This window comes from Agelaius phoeniceus, chromosome 24 (assembly GCF_051311805.1).
Source record: "Agelaius phoeniceus isolate bAgePho1 chromosome 24, bAgePho1.hap1, whole genome shotgun sequence".
NCBI classification, from domain to species: Eukaryota; Metazoa; Chordata; class Aves; order Passeriformes; family Icteridae; genus Agelaius; species Agelaius phoeniceus.
In genome coordinates this window covers 7133537-7156819 of record NC_135288.1, presented here as the reverse complement: position 1 = coordinate 7156819, position 23283 = coordinate 7133537, and the positions used below count along the sequence as shown (strand labels likewise).

General features: G+C 45.2%; 3 protein-coding genes across 12 annotated transcripts in view; all 3 read left to right on the top strand.

Moving 5' to 3' along the window:
- The window catches only part of KIF1B (kinesin family member 1B), a 78215-nt gene extending 68603 nt beyond the window's left edge, over positions 1-9612 (top strand). For all 10 annotated transcript variants that reach the window (XM_077190121.1, XM_077190118.1, XM_077190114.1 and 7 more), the window contains 8 exons: positions 360-505; positions 765-1004; positions 1413-1484; positions 2089-2210; positions 2972-3121; positions 3457-3649; positions 4227-4345; positions 5104-9612. In XM_077190121.1, the coding sequence (XP_077046236.1) occupies positions 360-505; positions 765-1004; positions 1413-1484; positions 2089-2210; positions 2972-3121; positions 3457-3649; positions 4227-4345; positions 5104-5146 (1085 nt within the window). In that variant the 3' untranslated portion in view covers positions 5147-9612. The remainder of the gene's footprint in view (positions 1-359; positions 506-764; positions 1005-1412; positions 1485-2088; positions 2211-2971; positions 3122-3456; positions 3650-4226; positions 4346-5103) is intronic.
- Positions 9613-10321: 709 nt separating this feature from the next.
- Positions 10322-19937, top strand: PGD (phosphogluconate dehydrogenase). Its single transcript, XM_054647951.2, has 13 exons — positions 10322-10474; positions 10808-10883; positions 11312-11491; positions 11628-11693; positions 12769-12887; positions 13899-13968; positions 14325-14459; positions 14884-15073; positions 16902-17032; positions 17489-17622; positions 17951-18050; positions 18963-19085; positions 19624-19937. Exons 1-13 carry the CDS (start codon positions 10467-10469, stop codon positions 19741-19743), a joined length of 1452 nt encoding a protein of 483 aa, XP_054503926.1. The 5' UTR covers positions 10322-10466; the 3' UTR covers positions 19744-19937.
- Positions 19938-20895: 958 nt separating this feature from the next.
- CENPS (centromere protein S) lies at positions 20896-23073 on the top strand. The gene is made up of 5 exons (XM_054647959.2): positions 20896-21039; positions 21130-21253; positions 21599-21632; positions 21828-21894; positions 22656-23073. Exons 1-5 carry the CDS (start codon positions 20923-20925, stop codon positions 22809-22811), a joined length of 498 nt encoding a protein of 165 aa, XP_054503934.2. The 5' UTR covers positions 20896-20922; the 3' UTR covers positions 22812-23073.
- The last annotated feature ends 210 nt before the right edge of the window (positions 23074-23283 follow it).

The window sequence follows — 23283 nt, the reverse complement described above, 5'->3', positions numbered from 1 at the left end:
CTTGTCTTTTGAAGATGCTGCGAATTTCTGATGCCAACTTCACCACTTGGAAGGAATATAGTTCATGGTGTATCTGTGTAGTTTTCTTTTAAGATGTAGAAACTGAAGTCCTTGTGTTGAATTAGACTGAACAGGAGTTTACATTATATCTTGGTCAATAGAAAATACCTGAAAAAAGTAAGAAAGCTGGACTAAATAAAATATCTTCAGTTGTGTATTTGCAAGTAATGAAATCCTTATGTTGTATATTTCCAGCCAAGCAGCAGAAGTTCTGGTTCTTTGCAGATTGCTGATTATTTCTCTGTGACACCTCTCTGGCTATGGTTTTAACACATCTCATGTTGTTTTTTACCACTCAGGAATGCAGAGGAGGAGGAGGAAAGTCCTGGATACTTCTGTGGCATATGTGAGGGGCGAAGAGAACCTGGCAGGTTGGAGGCCCAGGGGGGACAGCCTCATTCTAGAGCATCAGTGGGAACTGGAGAAACTGGAGCTGCTGCATGAGGTGAGTAAAGAGATGGAAGTCAAGATTTAAATAAATTCTCCTGGCAGAGAAGATACAAAGTGTGTGGCTGGCTGCTGAGTAGAGTCCTCAGCTCAGAATCTCAGTGTATTCAAAATAGCAAATTCAATTTCTAGTGCCACTGTAAACTCCCTTCCCTGCAGAAAGTTATGGTATGAATAGTAAAGGGTTCCTAAGAATTCAGTGTCTGTGAAATTTGCACCTTCCTGGAGGGGACGATGCTGATTTCTTTCCTCACTAGGTGGAAAAAACCCGGCATTTTCTTCTGCTTCGTGAGAAGCTTGGTGACAGCATCCCCAAGTCCCTGAGTGACTCATTGTCTCCCAGCCTGAGCAGTGGAACCCTCAGCACCTCCACCAGCATTTCCTCTCAGATTTCCACCACGACCTTCGAGAGCGCGGTGACGCCCAGCGAGAGCAGCGGCTACGACTCCGCAGACATCGAGAGCCTGGTGGACCGGGAGAAGGAGCTGGCCACCAAGGTATGGCCCAGGGCAGCCATCCTGCTGGCACTTGGGCTGCCAGAGGGAATTGCAGGTCAATCACGGGTCCTCAGATAGCTGGGGGAATACCCAATAGTGTGAGAGTTTCATTTTAACATCTTGGTTAGTGAAATAAGCCACTTTCACCGGCCAGTGCTGCTGGGGAGGTTTGGGCTGGGGCTGTATCTCATTCCCCTGTGTTAGTGGTTCTATAAAAACTTTCTAATTTTATCAAGTGAAGTGATTATTATCCTCTTCTGTGATTTTTCATAGCAGTTTAGGATTTGTTTTTTCTTTCGTGACCTGCCAAGTGTGTCTTGGCAAATCACCTGTTCAAATTTCTCTGAAAATCTAAATCTAAAGTTCTTCTCTGTGTCTCATTTGTTTCTCCTCATGTACCCCCTTTAGTGTCTGCAGCTTCTTACTCATACCTTCAATCGGGAATTCAACCAGGTGTACAACAGCATCAGCGATTGTAAGGTAAATATTTCATGTAATATTTAATTGTAATACACTCTATTTCTAGTACAATAGCAGCATGTTTGTGAGTCATGGAATCTGCTGATACTATGAAAAGATAAACCACTTTATATTAATTTATTATTTTTTATTTTCAGTCCTTTGGAAGCATTTGGCTATTTAGCATCAGGTTCCAAATGCTATGGCAGGAATTGGCAATGGTGTGGACTTGCAGAGTAGTACAGTGCCCAGTTTATTAGCAGACTCTTACTATCTTTCCCTACATACACTTTCCCCATGTAAAAGGATAAATCTACTCTTAATAATTTTGCCAGTAGGCAAAGGGAATACCAGGTTTCAAAGTGGATGATGTTTTATCACTGAAGAAGTCAGAGAATAATCAGAAGTGTAGGCCATTGATAATAACAAGCTGTGTCTGCATAAACGCTGCTGTATTTCTGCCCCCGGATGGGCTTTGGTAGTTTGTGTGAAAATTTGCCTACTGACGAGGGGAATGGCTGATGAAAAAGCCTTTCTGTTCTCTGAGCCATCCCTGCTGAAAGCCATTCTCAGCCAGGATGGGCACCAGTGCAGCCCAGCTGCTGAGATGTGTTTGTGCTTGCAGCTCTCGGATATTTCTCCAATTGGGCGGGACCCGTCCGTGTCCAGTTTCAGCAGTGCCACCCTCACCCCTTCATCCACCTGCCCTTCTCTGGTGGATTCCAGGTGTAATTCAGTTGACCAGAAGTAAGTAATGTATTAAAAGGAAACATCACTTTTCACTGCTTCACACATCTCTTTGCTGTTTTCTGATTTGTTTTTCCTCTTTTCTTCCTTTTCCCTGCTTTCAGATATTTCTCTGTACAGCCCCCTTGCCTTACTTCTCCATTCACTCTGCACAATTCTTTTTCCTTATTTTGTTCTTTTGAAGTGGTGTTTTTTCTGCTTGTGTTGGGGCAACAGTCAGATGCTTGTCATTCCAGTGACCAGTGCATCTGCAGTGTGCAGAGTCCACAAGTTTTTTCAGAGGTCTTTTGAAAAGGTCTACTAATAACGACCCAGAATAAACCAGTTAGGCCATTAATCTCTGTTTACCTTTCTCAGCTGTATCTATGCAAGATATTTTTGATGAAATTGGTAATAACCATGTAGTAAAAGACATAATTTGGACCTTCTCAGTTCAGCATCCCTGAGGGAGGAGTGCTGAGGAAGTAGAACATTTTACATATAACAGTAGTAGGAAGTATGTCTGTGTTGTGACTACGTTTAGCAGGAGAAAAATGGTAGAAGTAGTGGGGAAGCAACTTACCAGTGGTTATTATAAGTTTTATTCTACAGATATCAAGGGAAAATGCTATTCAGTATTGTACAAAAGGATTCCAATGTCATACAATAAATCTGGGCTGGAGGAAGGAACTTCAAGCTGGCCTGAAGATGCAGTTTAAATTTCATTGCCACATTCAGTTGCTTTGTTGCAATTTACTTTTTTTTCTCTACTTTTTTTAAAGGACACCAGAAGCAAATTCTCGTGCCTCCAGTCCCTGTCATGAGGTGGAGCAGTTCCAGATAATTCCTGCAGTAGAAACTTCCTACCTTGCCAGAGCTGGAAAGAACGAGTTCCTAAACCTTGTTCCTGATATTGAGGAAATCAGACCAGGGTAGGTTTTTTATTGTTGTGTGATCATGGCTTCCTGAGAACTCTCACAGGGGCTGTCTGAGATTCTTGGGTTCTGTGCCCCATTTGAAGAAGGAAATTTAACAGGTGATAGCAGAGCTGCAGAGTCCTCTGTGATGGATTGAGGAAGACTGTCAGACTTCTGCATAGATGTTGAAAACACCATTCAGCTGTTTTAGAAGAACTTTTTCAGAACACTGTTGCAGACAAAACAGGACCAATGATTAAGGACCAAGTGTCTTACACAGTGTTTTGCAGTAAATAGGGATACTCAGGGGAAAATCTATTTCTGCATTGACGTGGGTTTATTTTTTCCAGCTCTGTGGTGTCAAAGAAAGGATACCTCCACTTCAAGGAGCCGCTCTCCAGCTCCTGGGCCAAGCACTTTGTGGTGGTTCGCCGTCCCTATGTTTTTATTTACAACAGTGACAAAGATCCTGTAGAAAGAGGAATCATAAACTTATCCACAGCTCAGGTGGAATACAGTGAGGATCAACAGGCAATGGTGAAGGTCAGTCTGAGAGCTGTTGTTTATTTATCCATAAAGCAAGGACATTACAAGTAGCAGTGCATCTGTACCATCAGGTGTGTCATCTCTGTTCTGAGGCAAATGGATCTGAGCTGTGGAGACATTGAGGATCCTGCCCACAAAGTCCCCAGTTAGTTCAGGGTTTCTTACAGTTTTGGACACAGTTGTACCAGAGAGTGACCCTGACTGCTGCCACACATCAGATTAGCTTTTAGGAGCATGTGTTGGTACCACCACCCTGCATGTTGGGTTTGTGCAGCTTCCTTTGTATGGTTTTTTGGGCTTGTGTGTTTTGTTTGTTTAAAAACAAAACCCCACAAAACAACGCATACAAACATCCTGCAAGGAATCAAGTGAACTCTCCTGGTCCATCTCTTAAAGCCCACACTCAGCAGTTAAGACTCTGTTTTGTAGAAGGTAATGAGTAGTAATACCCTGGAAATCACCAGTGAGACAGGAATGAAAGGGGGACGTGACAGAGCAGATTCTCTCAGAGAGGAAATGTGCATCAACCTCTGTGCTTGCAGACTTTGTGTTTAAATTGTCCTTGATGTTGCAGACACCCAACACGTTTGGAGTGTGCACCAAGCACCGTGGAGTCCTGCTCCAGGCCATCAATGACAAGGACATGAATGATTGGTTGTACGCCTTCAATCCTCTCCTGGCTGGCACCATTCGGTAAGGGCCGCTCGGGGCTGCAGAGGGCCATGCTCAAAGCAGGAGGAGGCACGTGGCTGCTCACAGGTTTTAGTTCTGCTCTCAGCAATTTGACAAGATGTGGGAACTGGAGGAGGGAGGAGAGTAGGTAGGAAAACCCCCAGAACACTCAGAAAACAAACCAGCCCTGTATTTCAGGAACTGCAGGGACTGTTGTTTTGGCTTGTGCCGTTCTGTACAGCCATGTCCAGTTTGAACATGTGTGGGATGCTGCATTTGGAGAGCACAAGATGGTTTCCTTGTATTGCCATTTAACCAATTTTTAAAGTTTCTCACTTCCTCTGTGCTGGACTGCCTTTTTAGGTTCTTGATTATGAGCTAAAGCAGAAATTTTTACTTTCCCTTTTATAACTTATCTGGCAGCCTTTCCATTATCACAGACAGCCCCTGCTTGCTGGACACATCTTACTCCACTGCAGTAGCTCTTCCTTTCAGCAAAAAACTCCAAAACCTAAAAAACAAAGCTGTTACCATACAGCATCAAATAATTTCTGAGCAGTGAAGCCCTTAAATGATCCCTCCTCCCGTTAAAGAAGCGGAACAGAGAATTCTTTTTCATTACAGCCCTGGATACATTTTACTTTCTTAACATATGGAGTAAACTAGGACTGTACCAAAGAATTAAAAAAAAAAAAGAATAGTGGATAAACTTTGGGGAGGGAGGAAAAATGAACTTTACTAATTCACCAACTACTTTTTCCCTTTTGTTTTTGGTGCAGGTCAAAGCTGGCTCGAAGACGCACGGGCCAGATGAAGTACTGAGTCCATGTAATGTTCTCATCTGTTCCCCACTCACTTCCCATAGATAGTGTTACCTCTCATTTTCTCTTTGTGATTCTTGACAGTTTCTCTTGTATGTAATCCTGTGGCTTAACATCCCCCACCTTCCCCACTCCTTCAGCACATTTTCTAGGTATTCTAACCCTCCCTTGTTTCTTTTCACCTGTACCTGAATTGTACTAGTAGCATGTGGCCAAACAAAAAGAGAAAGAAAAAAAAAAATCAAAAAAATCGAGTGATTATGCACGACTCTGAAAAGACAAAAAAATAATTTTCCTATAACAATTGTTTATCCATTTCAACTGACCTTTTGGTGTCTGTCCCACTGTCCACTGTCTGTCTAGACTGCTACAGGGTTTTCATTCAATTTGTGACTTGGCAGTGGTCATTGGTTCCCTCAGGGCAAAGTTCCAATGCCAGGGAAAGATAAATTGTTCAATGGAGACATTACCCAGCCAGGAACTGCAGTAGCTCCTCAGGCTTTCTGGATCCAGCCTCGAAGTTAAACTGTTGAAAGCTGATATTGGACAAATCTTATCTGGACAGACTGGATTTTGGACTTCGTTTCTGAGTTTCCAGGGTCCAGCAGGCTAAGGCACGAGCTAGGAAAAGTTAGGGAACAAAGCAGGAGGGGCTGGCTACAACAATCTGCTTTAAACTCTTGCTGTGGGGCTTGCAGGTGAACAGTGCTTGGGTTTAACTCTTTCCCAGAAGAGTTTCCATCAACACAAACTCCTCAGCCTCTGAACTGAGCTGAGCAGGCTGTGCTGATGTGAGGGGAAATAGACCACAGACTGAAATATGAGATAAAATCCCCAAAATTTCAGATGCTCAAGCCATGTATTTGACAGATGGGGAGTGTTAAATAGAAATGAAAGTTCCTGGTCCCTGGATCACCATGGAGGGCAGAGTCCTGACTGTTCTGCAGGAACAGTCAGATCTCACCTCTCTGGGAAGGGTGCAGGACTCCCATGGCTGTGTCAGGGTTGTTCCCAAGGGCCTGTGTGTGTCACCCCACCTGTCCATGGGAACACTTCCTAGGCCCAGCACCTGCAGTGTTCTCAGGGAGCCGTAGGACACTTTCAATTCCTTTGGAAAGAACTGCTGAGTGTCTCCTAATTTCCCTGCTGCAATTTTCATCAGCTAAACCCCACTGTATTCAGAGTTAACCCCTCTGGGGAACAGAGCAAGTGGATTCTGGTCCTGGTCAGTGGCAGGTCATAGTTGGCTCCTTGGACATCAGCTGGGTGCTGTCAGTTCTTGACTACAGTGTAAGTTCCTGTGGCCACAGCTTTGGTCCTTGCCCCAAGAAAGAAGAGCAGAATGAATTTCCTTTAGGGGAAGTGAAGTCCCCTCTCTCAGTCAGCTGTTGGGGAGGTTGGGGATGCTCTGTGTTCTTTCCTGCTGTGTTGTCCTTTCTTGCTGTACCCAGGGCACTGGTAGGGCTGGCTGTGGTCCTGGGCACTGTAAAGGGATTTCACCTGGAGGCTCCAGCCTCGCAGGGCAGAGGTGAGAGGGTTTGTCCCACTCTTGCAGAGGCACAGCAGGCACAGTGCAGGCCAGGAGGCTCTTTGGGTTCAGGTCATCAGCCAGGCAGGCCCCACGTGTGTGGGACTGGAATGTGCTGGGAAAGGGCTTTGCTGAGTGGGGCCTCATTGTCCAGAGCAGTGCAGGGCACAGTGAGAGCTCCTGGCAGCCCAGAGGAGCAGGGAGGTGGAGCTGACACTTGCTAGGACATACCCTCACATATCTCCAGGTAGTTCTCAAGCTAACTCATATGCTCATGCTGCCTCTGTGGTCCTCAGATTTATTTCAGAACTGGAAGCCAGAGTGAGGGAGCATCCTGGGGACCCAGGAACATGATAGGGTTTTGGGGTTTTTTGGTTTTTTTTTCCCTTTTGTTTTTGTCTCGTTTAACTGTGTGTGACTCTTAATACAGTGATGATATTCCTTTGTTATGCAATGATGATAAAGCACTTCCAGTGTGTGGATAGAACTGCTTGTCCTGCAGGAGGGCTCCTCACACTGCAGCTAAGCTGATCTCAAGAATTAGGTTAATTCTAAGCATTAAGTTATTGCTGCCATCACCACTGTTTATAATGACAGTGGGACCTGTTTGAGGAGGCAGAGTGATTGAGGTGGGGGTAGGTTGTGACACACTGAGATCATTTTAACTTTTATCTGTTTCTTTTTTTTAACTAGAAGAAAACTAGTTTTCTAAGTCTTTGCTTTGGATAAGCCAGAGAATGAACCATGTGGTTATAGGCATTGCACAAAATCATGATAAAGGGATCTTCATTTAAAAGCAGGAAGAGACAGATGCTTATCTTACAGAGAGCTTGAAGTGTTACAGTTGTTGCATAAATGTCACTCTTTGTCTTAAAACTCCAAACAAATTCTGGTGACTTGAGGTCTGAGTGGATAATGGATCATCAGAAGACCAAAAGTCTGGTTTTAAGCATCAGCATCTCTTAAAGCTGCATAATCTGTAAAAAACCAGGTCCTTGTTGTGTGGAGTTCAAATGGGCATTACTGTTTTCAGGTCTGACATAAAGGCAGACAAAGTTTTTCTGCAATTACTGAAGCCTGCTTTGAGACATTTGGGTTTTGCTACTTAAAACTGGACTGAAACCAAGTTTTCTTTAAAGAGAACAAACCAACTAAATAAATAAACAAAAAAAGTGAATTTCCATTTACTTCAAAGCTTAGCCCAACATGTTAGAAATTCCTTTTTGGAAACAGAATGAGGAAGGAAAAATATGCTAAGTTGCCTTCTCCTGACACTCCAAAGGCCATTCTTGGTTCCCTGCTGTGTGTGTGGAGTCCCAGAGTCAGACAGCTCTGGGGGCTCAGCCTCTGTAGAGGAGGCATGCTGCTGTGGGCCTGCCAGCCCGTGAGGACACACACCACAGGGGCCTTGGTGGGCATTCCCTGGCAGGAATGAGTGTCAAACTGTGCTGCATTTGGGTTTTTATGTTCCTCACCAAAAGGAAAGAGAAAACTGTCCTTTTTGTCCATTGAAAATTATGTTGGATCTTCCTGGGTATTGTAAAATTAAGCTAAACCTCCTATACTGTGTTTTAGAAATGCACTTTAAGTAACTTTTTAAAGAAGATTCCTGTATTCTGGGAATACAGAGGAGAAGGGAGTACTATATGATTTCCAGACTGCCAAGAAAAGGTTTTTTGTGTCAATGTCTAATAGTCCTTATTACTGATTAGCATGGTATTTCAAAGCAAAGACTTTACTTTTTGCTGCTTGTTATCTAATTTACAGGGATTTAATTTTATGTAATGTATTGTATATTTATACATCTGTAATTAATTGCACATTAGATAAGAAAGAGGATTAGCTTTGGTCTGACACCCACTGGTACTGAACAGCCTGTGCACGTGGATCTGCCTGTACCCCTGCACGCCCGATGGTGGCAGCTGCTGCCGTGGTGGCTGTTGTGCTGAGGGGGAGCTGTCCTGAGCTGTCCTGAGCTGTCACCTGCTGCTGCTGGAGGAGGAGGAAGGGTCCTGCTGCTGCCCGGGAGGGCTTTGCTGCTGTCCCTGCAGACGGCTCCGCGCGCGCTGCACTCCCCGTGGTAGTCACTGACCCAGTCTGTGGTCTGGCTGTAGTGTCTGTAGCAGGATGTATTAACTCCGTGCTTCCTTGTTTCAAAACATCAGCTGTTCAAGAGCAGGACTGACTTTTGTTCAGAAGGCCATTTATGTGTTCAATGTATTTGGAATCAAAACTAGTCCAACACTAACCAGATGATTGTGTCCAATGTCATTGGGAACAGGATTTAAATTGCTGGGGTCAGCTGTGTATTCAGAAAACTGGTGTGGAGCTCCTAAGTCTTCAATTCTTAATGTTGCCAAGTGAATGGGCTGCCCCTGAGCAGTGCTGAATTTTCCTCCTGCTTGCCTGGAAACCAGGGACTGGAAGCAGAGGGAGTCTTGAATGATCAGCACTTCCCAGGATCAGGTCTGAATTTTCCACTTTGCTTGTTCACATTTCATGTGCGGTTGGTTCTGGCTCCCGAATTCGGACATCAGACATGCTGTCCACTGGAATACGTCCCTTGGAATTGCAGTCCCCATGTCCCTGTAATCTCTCTGTACACAAGGTATACAAGGCAAATGCTGTATAAGTGGCCTTCTTGAACAAATCTCTTTGCAAACTGATTTCATCCCAGCGAAGGAGTGTATCAGCAACACTGTACATTAATTTCAGGTTTTCATTTTCTTATTTTATTTTGTAAATATATCTGATATTTGGAGCTTGAGTATACAAAATGTAAATATAGTTCATGTATTTGTACTAATTCTGATCCATTTGCTGTATAGCCTTAGGTGTGCAATGCAGATATCTAACTGTGTATGGTAACCTTGCACCACTGAATTGTTAGTGAACGAGGTGAAACAATAAAGGTACAACCAGTGCATTAGCAGATAGAATGTGTGCTCCTGTCATTATGATTTAATTATTGTATCTTATGTCGATTACTTGTTTTTAAAACCTGTGCTGAAGAAGCTGATGCTTTAATGAAATTTATCTCGACTGCTCTTTAAGAAGGGGTGCCCAAAATGCGCCAAAAACTTGATGGGCCAGATTGTTGCGGGTCATCTTGTTTAGGAAATAACTTATACAGAATTGAATAGAAACTATGGTCGCAAGGTGTGTGTGTGTGTCCGATACATCGGAGCGAAGGTGGGGCAGCTTTGCCTTCCTGGGCTCGCCTCGGTGCTGACGGAAGGACAGGTTTGTCAAGTTCGGCCTGGCCGCACAAAGACAAACGGGTAGCGGCGATAGCTGAGGGCTGACTGCCGCCTGGGACAATGTTCAGCGCCAGAATCGAAGCCAGTTTATAATAATTACTAATGACAAACTGCGCAGTTCCCGGCGGGATAAGGGGTGCGTATCGCTGGGAACAGAGGCACAGCCGACGGCACGGGGCAGCTGCCCGGCTTCTCCGCGAGCGGGCGCGGCTCCCGGCGCTCCCGGGGCTCCTCGGGCCTCGCAGACGGCGGGGAAGCGTCAGAGCCCGGCGGGAACGGCGCGGGAACAGCGCGGGGCCCGGCCCGCACCCGCGCTACTGCCGCTTTAAGGGGGCGTGGCCTCGAGACATCGGGCCATGGGCGGGGGGCGGAGTCTCCCCAAGAGCCAATGGGCGCGCTCGGCCCCGCCCCGCCCCGCCCGCGGCTGAGGAGAGGAAGCGGCGCGCGCCGCAGGCCGAGTCTGCAGAGCCCCGAGAGAACCGGAGAGGAACGGAGAGACCCGAGAGAAACGGAGAGACCCGAACGCCGCTGCCATGGCCGAGTGAGAGCGGGGCGGGACCGCGCGCGGGGCGGGAGCGGGCCCGGCGCGGCCGCGGTGCGGTGCGGCTGCCGCCGGCTTGCGGCGCCGGGAGGCCCCGGTGCGCTGTTGGCCGCGGAGGCTCTGCCCGGTGGCTCGCACAGCCTCGATCTGTGATCGCTGCAGTAGCAGCTGGCAGAATGAACTCACATCTCCATGGTCGTTAGCAAGGGCTGGGCTGGGCTGGGCTGGGCTGCCCTGGCAGCTGGCATGGTCAGAACAGCCGGGCAGGCACGGATGCTACTGCTGGGTCACTGCTAGTGACCTCCCTGGCATTTTTTTCCTTTCACGTTCCAGAGCTGACATTGCTTTGATTGGACTGGCCGTGATGGGTCAGAACCTGATTTTGAACATGAATGACCACGGCTTCGTGGTAAGTGAGGAAACAAATTGTTTAGGAAGGCTGACTAGTAGCACTTGGGATTGGAGCTGAGCATTTTGTGGGTGCTTTCCCCTGCAATTGTGGTGATCTAATGGGTGCTATTTCCTCCTTTGAGTTATACCCTGTGCTGGCCTTTGTCCTGTTCCCAGAGAAGAACAGCGGTGCATGCCTGTACTCAGCTGGCACCTGATATGTTAATTATGCATGACTTTTCCCTGAAGTTTGCCTTGGCCTTGCCATTAACCACAGGTTCCCGAGGCACTTGCAAAGACATGCTCAGGTTCATCCCTGCCCTGCGCCTGTCACGAGGGGAAGTGGGAGAGCTCAGGATGTTGAACCTTGCTTGTATAATTTGTAGTCTGAGCTGAAGTTCCTGTTCCATTGGCAGCTTTTATTAACGTGTTTCCTTGCCCCCCCAGGTCTGTGCTTTTAACAGGACAGTTTCCAAAGTGGATGATTTCCTGGCTAACGAGGCCAAGGGAACCAAAGTGATCGGCGCTCACAGCCTGGAGGAGATGGTGTCCGTGCTGAAGAAGCCCCGTCGCATTATCTTGCTGGTGAAGGCTGGAAGTGCAGTGGATGACTTCATTAATAAACTGGTGAGGCAGACTTTCATTCTACCTGAGACTTCTTGCTGTCTTTTGGAGCAGTTTCCTCTGGAAGTTCTCAGTTATTCATCATTAGTGAGGTTTTGAATGTATGGAGGAAACCTAAATGCTGATTTCTTTTTGACAGGTGCCATTGTTGGAGACTGGAGACATCATAATTGATGGTGGAAATTCTGAGTATAGAGATACCACGGTAAGCCTGTTTCCTGCCTGAAGTGAATGAATAAAATACACACAACTTTTCCACTTCTGATCATCGGAATAGTTGCTCAATAATATGCCATCAGCCCTGTGCTCTGGAAAAGCCAAACTGATTTCTGCAAAATTAAATCATGCAGCCTATTAAAAAGCAATTAAGGACTGTGCTATAAGAATGTTTTTATAGAAGTTACCCAGACCACCAGAAAATATTTTTTTCAACATGTTTTAAAGAGTGAAGGCCTTTAGAAAATTTTATTTTACAATCTTAGGGAGTTTGCAGGGAGATTTATAAGTCTAAGGATATTTATAGATTTGTTGGTATTTCCTAATCTTTCATGATTGCAGGACAATCCAGTAAGACAGAACTGCTGGTTTGGCTGTTTTGGTAGTGGAAGCAGCAGAGTAATTGTCTGCTTGTGATCAGGCTGTATCTGTAGAAGTTACCGAAGCTACATTAGCATCTCTGGGGTGTTCATGTGAAAATATTGCATTCAGACTGGTGTTTCTAAATCTTAGAAGAGGTGCTCGTGTTCGCCTTCCTGCTCCGACATCCTGATCTTGGATAAGTGAGCTGGCCATGCCGGAGGGAAAGGCTCAGTGAGGGTCAGTCCTTGGGGAGCTTGCAGCTGTCCTGGGGGATCTCAGCCTGTGCCTCTCTCCAGCTCAGAGGAAATTTCTTGCCCTTAGAGTTTTCTGTGCTTGCACCTTCACTCTTGCAGTGAACTCAGCAACTCCACCTTGGGCCTAATCTGCCTCCCCCACATCTTCACACAGAGCCTGTGTCACCTGACACCTAATTCCAGGCCTCTTCTGGCCTCAGTGCTGCTCATGTCTGTCTGGTGCTTACAAGAACTCGTTTTTTCACCATGTCACTTTTGCAAGGATCAAAAGCAACAGGAAGTTTCCTAATGCTCACTTTGGTGTATGAACAAGTTTTCTTTAGGTTAGCTTCTTGCACACCCAAAGCAGAACTGAAAACCTAATTTTACATCTGAATTGCTGGCCTTTGTGTGTAAGGCTCTGGCATGAAATGAAATTAAATAGAGCTGCTCTGCTCTTTGTTCCAGAGGCGTTGTAAGGAGCTACAGGCAAAGGGCATCTTGTTTGTGGGAAGTGGAGTTAGTGGCGGGGAGGAGGGTGCCAGATACGGACCCTCTCTCATGCCAGGAGGAGCCAAGGAAGCCTGGTAAGCATCAACTGCTGTATTTTCTTGTTCAGAATGGTTTACAACAATTCACATTGTGCACTGAGGGAGGGAAAGAGCAGGGTGTGGGTGTGGAGAGAACAAGATATGTTGCCATCTCACTTCCTCAAGGCTCCAGATTTCTCAACCTGCTGGGGTCATGGGGCAGTGCTAAGCCTTCATGCAAGGCAGAACAAAGGCAGGCTTTTCTTCCAGGAATCCACAGGCAAAAGTAGCACCTACAGACATCTGAAGGGAGAAGGGAATTTTGCTTAAATTTTAAGCAAGTATTTTTTCTTATTTTTTTTCTTTTGAGGCTGTACATACTTGGGAAGCTGCTAACCATGAATGAGGCAGCAGCAATGGCCCTGTAGTGACACATGATAAAAGGAGCTTCAGTACATGTTTGTGCTGCTATTGAATGCATCAGTTTATTTGCAAGTTTCTGCATGCTGCTGTGCTGTTTTGTAGTCATGCCTCAGTAAAGGACTGCACATGAGTGCTCATATTAGACTTGATCCCTGGTTGCCTATTCTCTGTATAGATATGGAAAGAAAAGGTGTGTCTGGGCTTTAAGTGAGCTTTAGTATCTCTTGAGTCCCTGTCCATTTGCATTAGTGTTTCATACCTGTATCAGCCTGTTCAAGTTTGATGGCACAAAGCCATCAACAACAGTAAGTTTCTGCCCAATCATCTTTTGCCTTGGTAGCTAAGTTGGGACAGTTTCTGTGCTCACATGGAGAGGATATTTGGGCTCCTTGAAGTGCATCACGCTTGTCCATGCAGTGTTGGAAGCATGACTTGACTGTTCCAATGTCTTGCAAACTCCAGTTGGGAAAACCAGGTTTAATTGACATTGCTGTGTGGGTGGGTTATCAACCTGCCAAGTGCCCTCAACCCAGGCTGCCTTTTGGCAGGTTACAGAAGGCATCATACCAGTAGGTTTGATTTGTTTTCTCTTGTGGTGTTTGTATCCCCTGCCTGGCTGCTAAGGTGTATTCTTTCTCCCCACAGGCCCCACATCAAGACCATATTTCAAAGCATTGCTGCTAAAGTGGGATCTGGGGAACCTTGTTGTGACTGGGTAAATAGTCATTTGATACTGACCCTAACTTGGGGTTAGATCCATGCTTAGGCAGTTTGGTTGCTGAAGCTCAGGGATGTTTGTCCACAATAAACACAGCACCCTCAGTGGCTGATTTTCTGGCTGTGTTCATTTCCAGTCTGCCATCTCTGATAACTCATACTGTGCAATGCAAAGACAAAGTTTTATGGCTGGGTCATGTGCTGGGGGAGCTAAATGGACCTGTGAGCCACTGGTTTCTGTTAGCACTGTCTTTGATTCCTTCCTTTAGGCAGAAGGAAGCCATGGGCAGGTATTAAACACTGGAAGTGATGACAGTGCCGTTGCTGAGGGGATTTTTGGATGTTTCTGAACAGGTGGGAGAGGAAGGAGCTGGACATTTTGTGAAGATGGTGCACAATGGGATTGAGTATGGAGACATGCAGCTGATCTGTGAGGCCTATCACCTGATGAAAGATGTGTTGGGCATGGAGCACGATGAGATGGCCAAGGTGATTTGCAGTTTTTAATGTTTTTCCTTTTTTGTGCCTTGGTGTCTGTCTGCCACTGGTGAGGTGCTGGGCTTGGGTAAAGCTGCTGCATGTACATGAAGTGAATTTTTCTGACGTGCCTCCTGCAAGGCTGGGGTACAATATTCCTCATGAGCTTTACATGAGATAGGAGCAGTGAGCACACACAGCTGAATGCTTACAAAAGTTGTCTAAACCTCTTCCCATGCTACAGTTGATTTCTCTCCAGGAAGCACCTTCATGTATAGAGATGGGAACTACCTTGCTTGAAAAGAGCTAGTGAAACACTGAGCATTATAATCAAGCAGGCAAAATGTATGCATGAATCAATTAAAAGATACAGTAGAGACATAGCAAATTGCAGTGTGTATGAATATATATGTATATACTTTTTCTCCTTTTTCAGGTATTTCAGGAATGGAATAAGACAGAGTTGGACTCTTTCCTGATCGAAATCACAGCCAATATTCTCAAATTCAAAGACAGTGATGGCAAATACCTCCTCCCAAAGATCAGGGACAGTGCAGGGCAGAAGGGCACGGGGAAGTGGACAGCCATTTCTGCCCTGGAGTACGGAGTCCCGGTCACCCTCATCGGTAACTGGCGCTTTCATCTTCCCTGCCTCCATGTGCCACATCACAGTAACAACAGGGGAACAGAGAGCCTCAGCAGTGAGCCCACAGCAGGGCTGGGCTGGCAGAAGAGGCTCTTGTAGGTGTAGCTGTTCCAGCTTTTCTGCCCTGACAGCTCCTGGGGTTTTTGCTGGGCTTGTTTTTACCCTGTTCCCTCAGTGCTGGCAGTCCTGCTGTCACCTGTGTCCCTGGTGTGTGCAGTGCTGTGAGGACTCAGTGATGTTCAGGGGAACATCAGGTGTTGTGCTCAGAGTGTTGTAATGCAGGAGCTGGAAAACATCTGCAGTGCATTTAGAGTGCCCTAATACCACAGGTCCAGAGCAAGCTTCCCATTGAGTAAATGAGATGACTCAAAAGTTTTCTGTGCTCTCAGATTTGCTTTAATTTCCATGCTTTCTCTACCTCTTTTTCTTTTGTATTGGCTGGTCAAGTCCTGAAGATAAGAAAAATTATATTCAGTAGCTAAAAGAAAGTAACTGCAGTGTAGCTGTCAAAGAAACATGGCTGCATTCCAGCAGCAAAACAAGTTCTCTGAATGGTTTTCATGTTCTACCGCTGCTGTAGTCCTTCAGTTCTAGGCTTGAAACAGTGTTTCCTGCTTGTACTGCTAATATTTTCCTCTTTGGGATGCTTGCAGGGATCAGGGGTGGAGGAGACACTCCCTGATGAGTGCTCTGCAGTGCCAGGGAGCACTGTTAGGTAAGGGCTGATAGGGAAGTGTGTGCCATAGTCCTTGTGCAAACGTGGCCGCTCTCAGGGCAGTTGCTGTGTGGTTTTACTGCATGAGCATGACTTGCAAACTTCTGCTTGTAAAAGCAGAGTCATGCCACTCCTGCTTTTTCCTGATTTTCCTATCGTACTGCTCCTCCCCTCTGGAGAAGGAAGTTTTTGCAGAAATGGAAATGAGCAGGTTCTGATTTAGGTGTAATATGTCCTCCTGCTGTAGGGAGGATCCAGAGTCTTGTGAAAACATTACTCACTCTTCTTTTTAAATTGTTGTTGATTTTGCACTGTGGGTTGTATTTTTTTTTTAAATATATCACAACTCAAAGGGTGGAACAAAATGACAGTATGAAGACTTGCTTCTCTTTCTATCAGACCCTGAAAAGCAAACTTTTTTCTCTCTCATTTTGCAATACTGTCTTCAATTGCAAACAAGTACACCTCAAACCAGCTTGATTAGGAACTCACTGAGCCATCCTGACATGATATTTAGTAACCAGTTTAGTGATGTTAGAAAACATTTTTATGGACTTCTGAATACTAGTGCTAGGGGCCTACCAGAACTATGAATCTTATGTCATCCTATAAGTTAACTTGCTGTTTTATTCTTGATTTTAATTGCCCTTATTTTGCATATGTGCATTTTAAAGCACATCCAGTTAATGTATGCTGGCCATTTAAGGAACAGCTTTTTATCTTAAAAGCATGATACAATACAAGTCTTCAGCCTCCCTGTTCCCTGGATTGCAGTGCAACACTGTCTCTGATAGATAGGAGAAGATTTTAAAGTAAATTCTCAAAATTGAGAGCTGGTAAATGTTCCTGAGGATAAATTTTCATGTGGATGACTTGTGGCTTTTTTCATTATCATTTGAAAGCTGTATCAGTCAAGACTTACCCAATGGTTGTACTGAGTGGCAGCGTTGCTGTTGGAATAATTCATTTTTGCAGCAGTTATTTTGCTTGTGTACATGGCTCATCACTCAGAGGCACCCCATGGTGCTTGGGTATGTCAGCCATGGCCAGGGATGCCCAGCTCTCTAATGATGTCCTCTTGCCACACCCCAAGGTGAAGCTGTGTTTGCACGGTGCCTGTCTTCCCTCAAGGAGGAGAGAGTGCAGGCCAGTAAGCTGCTGGGAGGGCCCAGGGGGACTCCCTTCAGTGGGAACAAGAAGGCCTTCCTGGAGGACATCCGCCAGGTGAGTCCTCGTGCAGGGTTAGAGCAGGTTTGGGCTGCTGGGAGCCCTGGGGAGGAGCCCTTGTGTTCACATTTCATGAGAGCTGGTTCCTGCTTCCAGCACTGTGCATTGTCTCCTGATGGCCACAAAGCACAGTGTGACCCATTCCTAACCAAAGGAAGGGTAGGAAGGATCCAGAAGGAATTCAGCTCTAAGGCACGGTGGGCAGAGACAACTCCATGGGGCACAGAGATCATAATTCATGCACAGGAGCTTGTCCACCCCTCAACACTCCTGCCTTTGCCTGGGTATTGCTCTCTTGATCAATTTTGTTTCTCACATAACTGGAATGTTGCTATTGTAGTCATCCCTGCTGAGATGGGGGCTGAACAGAGTGCATATCCTGTGAAGTTAGTTTGTTGTTCAACTTTGTGAGACGTCTCTTTGAATGTGAATTTGATTTTTTTTTTTTTTTAGGCCCTGTATGCTTCCAAGATTATCTCATATGCTCAAGGCTTCATGCTGCTGAGACAAGCAGCCAAAGAATTTGGCTGGACACTGAATTATGGGGGTATTGCACTGATGTGGAGGGGAGGCTGCATCATCAGAAGGTAATTGAGATGAGGAGGTAACCTGGCTGCTGAGGGGAGAGAGAAGAGCAGGCAGTTCAGTTTATGAGGTGTTTGGCTGACAAGCCTAGAGATTTCCTTGGAAAATCCATGGATTTACTCTGCTGGTAAGATTCTGAGAGGCTGTAGACAACACCAAGGGATTCTAGATGAACCCACTATTCTGATGGCTTAACTGCTGAAAGTGTTTTTTTATCTTTGCCATGTTTGGAATCTTAGTCTGGCTGAGTCAAGTTGTAGCACTGTAAGTTTTGAATTCTGGGCCTTTGTTGGGAGCTGTGACATTTATTCCCGGTTCACTTTTTCCTAGTGTGTTCCTGGGAAAAATCAAAGATGCTTTTGATCGAAACCCTGAGCTCCAGAATTTGCTGTTGGATGATTTCTTCAAGAGAGCTGTAGAAAACTGTCAGGTAAGTTCCAAGGAAAGGAGAGCATAAACCCAATAATTTACAGCCAGGACTGTCATGGTTTTTCTCTTTGAAACTCACCAAGCTATGACTGGAAACTGAAGGTTCCCTTTTTACTGATGCAGAAGAGCCTTAGGCAGAAATCCAGCAATTCAGAAGGACCATAATGTGAGGAAAAAAGGCCTGGCCTGTGTGAACATTGTCTTCACTGCCCTGTGTCTTATGCCTGCTGTGCAGTTGGATTTCAGCTCAGCAGACCATAAAGCTCTGTTCCAGTGCCATTGTTTGCAGTAGCCCCAGAACAGCAGTTCCAGACCCACCCATTCTTTAGGCCTGTGTCTGTGAACACTGTCCTGATTTGGATGGAGCTGAAGGGTGGAATTAAAACCACATTATCTGGCCAAAAAAGAAGTCTCATATTATCATTAGTAGTTCTTGTAACTGAATCTGAATATAATCCCTGCAAATTACTAGACCAGATGAGCAGTTGAACTGGGGATTATCCACATCTGTCTGAAGTGTCAGTGCTGCCCTCTTGGGCCCTTGGGCGAGCTTTGTTCTGTGAGAGGTCCTGGAACATTCCCCTCAGCACATCCCCACTGAGTTGGTGCTTTTGAGATGCTCTGACCATGTTTATGTGAAAGAACATCATCCTTGCTTGAGGCTGTGGTTTGTCTGCATGTCTCAACTGTTCTCATCCTGCTGTTAACTCTGTCTTACCCTCCATTATTTTAGATCAACCTCGTTTATGTAAAAATAGGAATCTGCTGCTGTATTTGCTCAGACTTGGTTATTAGATTTCACAGGCTGTGAAATAGCACTCACAGTTGTACTGGAGTAGTTCATGTGCCTGCAGGTACCTCTGAGCCAGCAGAAAACGGCTCAGTTTCCTTTCCCCCTTTTCCCCTCTCGCAGGAGTCCTGGCGCCGTGTGATCAGTACTGGTGTGCAGATTGGAATCCCTATGCCCTGCTTCACTACAGCACTTTCTTTTTATGATGGATACAGGCATGAGATATTGCCAGCTAACCTGATTCAGGTAGTACTGAAATCTTGTCATGCTGTTATTTAAATACTGCTGTAAAGGTCTCAATGGCAAGATGTCCTAATCAGTCACAGTATAGGTTGCCTAATAAATTTCTGTTGAACCTGGAATTCATGTCAGTGAAGCACTTAGAGACAGCTGGATAAAGAACACCAGAGATATTGGTATGGCAGTGCCCTGTGTGTTTGTGTTCCCTGTGTGAACCAAGGGTAATGATATCTTTGAACCCAAATGGTTTGTAGAGAAGTATCTTTGAATGTTTGGATGTATGGAAGTGCTGTTTTTTTAGATTAGTACCAAGCAGAAATACTGTACTTGCATTTCTGCAGAACTCTTAATTTAATTATTAGATATTAGTACATTTTTCATTGCAGTGGTTTTGCTAATAATGAGAAAATAATTTTGAGTGTTACAATATTGGACTCCAATCTTATTTCTACTGTTCTTCGTTAGGTAACAGTAGGTGCAACTTCCAGGACTCGCATGACACTGACATTTGTGTGTCTGGTTTGTCTGTGTGTTCTCATTCCAGGCTCAGCGTGATTACTTTGGTGCACACACATATGAATTGTTATCAAAGCCAGGGGTATTTATCCATACTAACTGGACAGGCCATGGAGGAAATGTGTCCTCTTCTGCTTACAACGTCTAATGGAAATCCTTCCACTTGGAGCCCACATACTGTAGATCTCCAGCACTTCTTCTAGAATATCACTTTTTACTGTACTCCACTAGAACTTGTGTTTGGACACTTTTGTAATAACTTGGGGGTGTGTTTCATACCTATATGTATATCTCTCTATATGTATCATGTAAGAAAACTAAATAAATTTAGTTATAAATGTATTGAGGTGTTTTCTTTTCACTGATGCTGGCCAAAACTATGTAAAATGTTTTTTGTGCAGTCTTTAATAGAATTTATAGTCATGTTAGGTTTATAATATTGTAGTGCATAAGTTCCTAGGGGTCAAGACAGAGATGACTGCAGTTCAGGAATTGCTGAGATGGAGAGTGGCAGACAACACAGGAACTTACACAGGTTCCAGGCAGGTAAAGGCCTTTCTCCTGTTGCCGTGGTTTATTCCTAACAAGCAGTAACCTGGCTTTGAGAGATTTAATTCCTGGGCATTCAGTCTGTCACACTGAGCTCTGTGTACTTTTGGTGGAAGGGCGGGATGGCTCATGGAGAAATGAAACTCGTACTCCTGTCACCATTCTCCCTCCAACTGTTCTCAGTTTTAAGCTCTGGCATAAACACTTTGCATTTCTGTGTGTTCGCACTTTCCCCCCCCAAATCTCCCTGATTCTTTGCCTCTTATTCCACCGGGGCAATTAAAAATACCCACAGCAACATGCAAAGTTGGCTCTATTTTATATCCTCTCCCTGCAATGCTACTGCCAGTCATCTTCAAGACATCTGAAAATTCACCTGGGTGTCTGAATTCACCTTTTTATTTCTCAAAACCTCTTAAATTTTGTGCTGCGCACATTGATTTTTACATTAATTTTTGACCATATATAGATTTTTACATTAATTTTTGACCATATATATTTCTGCTAAGACAGCTACTTAGTCACTAGTTGAATATCTGTATGAGGTAAAATGTAACTTTCAACGGAAGGCACCTTTCCTGCAGGTCACGCAGTAAGATTTGGGAGCTCTGTGGAAAAAACGCGAGGAACAGCGACGCTGCCTCACGGGGCCCTGGGCGGGCTCCACACGGCGGCGGCCCCGCCCCGCCCCGCGTGCCGGGGGCGGGAGATCGTGAGGGCAGCGATGGCGGCCCCGCCCCGCCCCGCGTGCCGGGGGCGGGGGATCGTGAGGGCAGCGATGGCGGCGGCCCCGCCCCGCCCCGCCCCGCGCGCAAGGCGGGAAGCGCCGGGGCGGGAGATCATGAGGGCAGCGATGGCGGCGGCCGGCGGCGAGCAGCAGCAGATGCTCACACAGGTACCGAGCGGCACACGGGGGCCGAAGCCGTGAGCGTGGTTCGGGGCGAGGCCGGTGTGTCACTGCCTGCCCCTGCCTTGGTCCCTGCAGAGGCTGAAGGCGGCGGTTCACTACACAGTCGGGTGCCTGTGCCAGGAGGTGGAGGAGGACAAGGACGTGCAGTTCAGCAAGCAGAGCATCGCAGCCATCTCGGAGATCACCTTCCGGCAGTGCGGTACAGCTGGGTTACTTCGAGTTGCCTCGTGTTACCCGGGTTACCGCAGCCTTCAGCGTCTGTTCAGGAGCCAGCGCTGGAGGCACAGGGCTTCAAAAACAACAGCACCCAACTCGGTGTCACCGGGGCGTTCTCTTGTATTATTTCTTTTTTTAAGTACAAGAAATACTAATTCGACTTTTCAGACCTGAAAAAAGCATTTAGATGTGTTGTGTGGCTACCTGCTTGTGTACGAGTACTGCCTAACAGCCAGCTATGGTCACTTCTCATAACTGACTTGGATAACTTGTGTATCTCTGCCCACTCAGTGTTTTAAAATATATGACATCTTTGTGTTTTCTCTAGAAATCTTCGCAAGAGACCTTGAAATGTTTGCAAGGTACGCACTGATTGTTACAAAGGCTTTCCTTTTTTTTGTGTTATCTTTAAAGCGCATCTTATAATTCAAGCTTTAAAAGGGCTTTTTAAATAGTGTGTTAAGTTATGAAATAGAAGTTCCCAGTACTTTTTGATCTTGGCCTCTTATGGTAAGTGTTGGCAAAAATGTTAAGGAGTGTTTTTTGATGTTATGCAGGCATGCAAAACGAACCACAGTCACTACAGAAGATGTGAAGCTTTTGGCTAGAAGAAGCAATTCTTTGGTGAGATGCACTGTATTTTCTGTCTCACAACATTCTTAAACCAGTTAATTCCTAAAATGAACTTAATTCCTTAATTTTCCTTAATTCATTTGAATGAAGGTTATACATGGTGAAGCAACTGTTGCATAAGCAATTTCACTGTCTTCTGAGGTAGATAGGCACAATCCAGTGATTTTTAAATTTTCGTTAACTTTGCTTCACTCTGCCTCACTGTGGTGAGATGTAACACATATCTGATTGCAGCTCAAGAGCAGTGCTCTCGTTGCACCAGGGCTGCTGAAGTTCCAAGTTCAGACATGCAGTAAGCAGACACAGCATTGTGAATCACTTTGCTTTTTCCTGATGCTGTGTTTCTTTGTTATAGCCTAAGGTCATGAATAGCTTGACTCTGCCTCAAGGTGCTGAGTCTCCCAACATCAATTCAGGGATCACAGAATCACTGTATTCCCTCCTGTGCTGATCTAGATGATGTTCCATGGATAAAACTCACTAATCTGTTAAGACATGCCTATACATTGATCCATGAAAAATGCTTCCAATACTAATTTTACGTTTATGTAAGGAGATTTTTTTCCTTCCATATATGATTTGAAATACACGACATGAACTTGCCTGAGAAGGCAAAGCAAATGTTTTTGAAGTCTCTCATTTTTCTTATAATAATTTTTCCTGTAAATTTCTCTTCAGTATTTCTTACTAATGTCTTGTGAATGAATGAAGTTCCTCAGTAGAAGACTGATTGTTTAGCTTATTGTTCCCAGCTAAAATATATCACTCAGAAGAGTGAAGAGCTTGCATCAAGTAACATGGAGCAGAAGGAGAAGAAGAAAAAGAAGTCCAGCACAGCTAAGGGAGAGAGAACTCCTGGGGAACAAGAAGCAACTGTGACTGAAAATGAAGATTCCAACATGGCATGATTTACCTTTCCAGTAACATTTCAGGTCATTTTCTCTTACTGTCCTAGACAAACCAGAGTTAGCCTGTTTATTTTGCAGGTTAGCTTCAGTAATGAATCTTCAGCTTCAGTGGATGCAATTGGACTTTTATTGTTCAAAAATGAAAAGTCTGTCAGAATTCAGTAGCTTACAGTCAAAGTGCCTTAATTGCTCACAAAAGGTATCTGTTCTTAAAATTAAAATACTTTAAATAAAGGTTTTGGAATAGATGATTCTCACTGAACCATAACTCAGTATGTGCAATGCCCTTCACTCTGCTACTTTCCCTGGGCCATTTAAGGCTGTGCTGGATCAGAGGATGTAGAATGCTGCTACAAAATACATCTGTACCTACTAAAACTTCCCCAGAAGTTTCATCTCACTTGTCAGATGTTTTTCATATACATCTGCTGTTCTCACACAAGAGCAGATTGTGCCAGGTGAGAGTTCACAG